Source organism: Mastomys coucha, unplaced genomic scaffold, assembly GCF_008632895.1.
Source record: "Mastomys coucha isolate ucsf_1 unplaced genomic scaffold, UCSF_Mcou_1 pScaffold6, whole genome shotgun sequence".
In the NCBI taxonomy this organism is placed as follows: Eukaryota; Metazoa; Chordata; class Mammalia; order Rodentia; family Muridae; genus Mastomys; species Mastomys coucha.
The window spans coordinates 99,092,283-99,096,467 of NW_022196912.1; the positions used below are offsets into that span (position 1 = coordinate 99,092,283).

At 44.1% G+C, this 4,185-nt stretch overlaps 1 protein-coding gene across 1 annotated transcript in view; it reads left to right on the plus strand.

The window, feature by feature from the left end:
- The window catches only part of LOC116079764 (acyl-coenzyme A thioesterase 6), a 7,745-nt gene extending 4,019 nt beyond the window's left edge, over positions 1–3,726 (plus strand). Inside the window, exon 3 of the mRNA XM_031355769.1 lies at positions 1,812–3,726. Within this exon, the coding sequence (XP_031211629.1) occupies positions 1,812–2,420 (609 nt within the window). The 3' untranslated portion in view covers positions 2,421–3,726. The remainder of the gene's footprint in view (positions 1–1,811) is intronic.
- Positions 3,727–4,185: the final 459 nt, after the last annotated feature.

Here is a 4,185-nt window from a genome sequence, read left to right on the forward strand (position 1 = left end):
TTTTTATAGTATAGAATAAGAGTTTATTTAGGGTATGGACAGGGGAGTTAAGAGAGTAGCAGAGGCAGAGAAAGGCAGAGAGGAGGAGAGCATAGAGAAGTAGGGGATGGCCATGACCACGTGGAGAGAGGGGGGGAAGGGAATGGGGAGAGAGGGGCAACAAAGGGGTAAGAGGCAAGGTGGAGAAGCAGGAGCAAGAGCCCACAGCAACTCTTATAAAGGAAAACATTTGATTGGGGGTGGCTAACAGTTCAGAGGCTTAGTCCATTGTCATCAAGGCAGGAAGCATGGCAGCATGCACAGGCAGACATAGTGCTGGAGAAGGAGCTGGGAGTTCTACATCTGAATTAGCAGGCAGCAGGAAGAGAGTATAAGCTACTGGGCCTGGCTTGAGCTTCTGAACCCTCAAAGCCCAACTCACTGTGGCGAGCTTCCTCCAACAAGGCCACACCTCCTAATAAGTGCCACTCCCTGTGAACCTGTGGAGGCCATTTTCATTCAAACCACCACAGACACAAACTTTTGCTGCCATCTAAATTTAGAGTCTGGAACACTCTAATGTTAAGGGATACGATGTTCTGTAAGGAACTGTAGGATGCTCTAACTTTGTTGGAGTTCAGGGATGACTCTCAGAAAAGCTATTAAAACCTAGATGTGCTAGGTATGGTAGCATCTGAGAGGCAGGAGGACCTCTGTGAGTTCAAGGCAGCCATGATCTGGACTATGATGGTCTTATTAAGGAGAGATAAGGCCCTAGGGAAGAAAAGAGGTCAACATGCAAAAGTATCATTTATTCGCCTAATATAATTGTTGTCTGGGAGGTTTACTGCCTCTGTGTGCTAACCTAGGCCCAGTTCTGGAAGCTTCAAGCCTATGTACACTCTAGGCCTAGAATATTTTCAGCCTCTGAGACTTACTGCTGAATAAGCTGACCCTTTCTTGTTCTTTCTGAACTCTGGCTGCCTGGTTCAACTCAGCTGTTCTGGCTCAAACTCCTCTCCCAGCTGACTTATTCAATCTGGCTTTTCTCTCAACATTTGAATTGCTCTGTTTAGGTTCAAACTAACTCTAGCAATCTTTTCTAATCTTCTGGCTCCTTCTCAGCCTCTGGCATGTCTGATCAGGTGTCCAAGCCCTGTGCCTCTTCTCTATGTTGACCAGAACATATACACCTAGGCCTTAAACATATAAGCTGTATGTCCACACAAAACGAAAGCTCTTTAAGGAGCACAAAAGAACCAATGTTGGAAAGAGAAGGACGATGTGCTAGGATCCTGTACTGGAGTCCATGACTGGCTTTTCTTGCTACATCCAATACAGAACTATAAGTGAGTTCTAAGGCTTTAAATTGTTGATCTTATAATTTTTTATGTTGCTATATTCACCAACTTAGGAAAAACATTTAATAGTTCATTAATTATCTTACAAGGGCCTTTGTGTATATGCTTGACAGGTCTTTAAAAACATTAGATGGATGCCGAGCAGTGGTGGCGCATGCTTTTAATCCCAGCACTTGTGAGGCAGAGGCAGGAAGATTTCTGAGTTGGAGGCCAGCCTGGTCTACAGAGTGAGTTCCAGGACAGCCAGGGCTACACAGAGAAACCCTGTCTCAAAAAAAAACCCAAAAAACAAAAACAAAAAAAAAACCCATTAGATAGTCTATATACTCAGAAATCAATTTATTTATTAGCAGGCTTGTTTTTAACTTCTAGATTACTGCATAAGGGAGTTATATCTGAGGATGGAGAATATAAAATCACTGCATCCTTCCACCTATGAACCCTACTCATTTTCTCTCTCTCTCCTCATAGGTGAAAGGCCCAAATATTGGGCTCCTTGGAATCTCCAAAGGTGGTGATCTATGCCTCTCGATGGCTGCTTTCCTGAAGGACAACATCACAGCCACAGTCCTTATAAACACCTGTGTGGCCAACACATTAGTACCTCTGTATTACAAGGATCTGTTTGTTCCTAATCTTGGGTGTGACCAAACCAAAATTAAGATCATGGAGTCAGGCCTTTTGTATTTGGGGGATATGTGGAACAATCCACTGGAGGAACCTAACCACCCAAGTCTTGTTCCATTGGAAAAGGCTCAGGGACCCTTCCTGTTTATTGTGGGCATGGATGATCATAACTGGAAGAGTGATGTCTATGCTCGTATAGCCTGTAGCCGTCTACAAGCCCATGGAAAAGAGAGGCCCCAGATAATCTACTATCCAGAAACTGGTCACTGTATTGACCCACCATATTTTCCTCCTCCCATAGCCTTTGTACAGGTGGTGGTGGGTGAAGCAATCTTCTATGGAGGTGAGCCAAGTGCTCACTCAAGGGCACAGCTGGATGCCTGGCAACAAATTCAAACTTTCTTCCAAAAATATCTCAATGGCGAAAAGCCTGCCAGGCACAGCAAAATGTAACATTGTAATTACATCGAAAGTTCTAATTATGCCCTGCAGATTCTTTTGGGTTTCCAGAGTACTAAGGAAGTTTGGGAGTTAGAGGAGAGGAGAGGAAAGGGAGAGGAGGGGAGGGGAAGCAGGGACCCAGACCGGGTCTCACACTCACTATGTAGACAAAGAAGAACTTTTAATCCTCCTGCTTCCACGACTTGAGTGCTGATATAGTCCTACACTATCATGCCTAGTGCTCTGCCTTGCCAAGGACAAAACCCAGGGTTTTCATATGATGAGCCTAAAGGGACTAAGGCTGATTCCATGACAGGCTACAAACTGACAATTTTGGAAACCAGGCCTAAGTTTCTGTTTTCCAGAAATGAGAACCCAGAACCAACCACAGCCTCAGTCATCCAATCCAAGAACATCTTGTCATATGGCCTGAAGTTAAAATAGACAGCTAAAATAAATGAACAACCCTCCAGTGAGGTCTCCAGAGCTTAACCCATTGTAAAATTAGTCAGACCCCTATGGATAGAGCTAAGCAGTCAAGGTAAAAGGCCCAGCCCCCTCCTAGAATTCCCCTGACAATAAAAGCTGGGCCTTCAAGCCCACTAGAGGTCTCCATTCCCAAAGGGGGAGACTCCTACATACAAGTTATTTGACTAAATAAACGCTCTTTGCTTTTACATACTGTTTACATCTGAGATATTCTCTGGCGATTCTTAGACCCCTAACAGGCATGCATTCAGCCAACAAAGCTATGTCCCCAGCTTTGGAAGCTCCCTAGGAAGCTCCGCATGGGAAGCTCAGCCTGTTTGTAAGGCTCCTACTGGACAATGAGCCTTCACCACAACTCTCCTTCAGTGCTGCGACTTCTCTCTCCTCTGAATTTCAGCTAATGGGTCTGTTTAGCTCTGTAAGACCAGCCTTAACCTGAAGTAAAAGAAGATAAGAAGTATTTGTACAATTCTCAGTTACTGGACTGAGGATTCCATTCTGAGGAATTCCATTCTTTCATTCTGCTTCTGATGGAACCCACCTGCCCAAGTCATACAACAAATAGATTCTGCCTTGTTTTTGTTTTTTTTTTGTTTGTTTGTTGTTGTTGTTGTTGTTGTTGTTGTTGTTGTTTTAGCAGTTTTCAACATGCCTGAAATTTACTCAAGACTTCTCCCTGACCCCAAAGTACTTATCAATATACTTATGCTTACCATTTTGTGTGGATTACTGTTCACTGTGTGATATTTCCTGTCTGAGAAAAATGTTTCGATGTCAAGATGACTATGACTAAGAAATGTGAGCCAGAGCCTATGACTTTGGGCACAGCTCTGTCCACAGATGCTGCTGCTTCTTCCTCTTCTTCTTCTTCTTCTTCTTCTTCTTCTTCTTCTTCTTCTTCTTCTTCTTCTTCTTCTTCTTCTTCTTCTTCTTCTTCTTCTTCTTCTCCTTCTTCTCCTTCTCCTCCTTCTCCTCCTTCTCCTCCTCCTTCTTCTCCTTCTCCTCTTTCTCCTTCTCCTTCTCCTTCTCCTTCTCCTTCTCCTTCTCCTTCTTCTTCTTCTTCTTCTTTGGTTTTTTGAGATAGGGTTTCTCTATGTAGCCCTGGCTGTCCTGGAACTCACTCTGTAGACCAGGTTGGCCTCGAACTCAGAAATCCACTCGCCTCTGCCTCCCAAGTGCTGGGATTAAAGGCATGCGCCACCCCTTCCCAGCTTGCCCACAGATTCTTATACCATGCAGATTCTTTTGTGTTTCCAGAGTACTAAGGAAGTTTGGGGTTTTTTTGGAA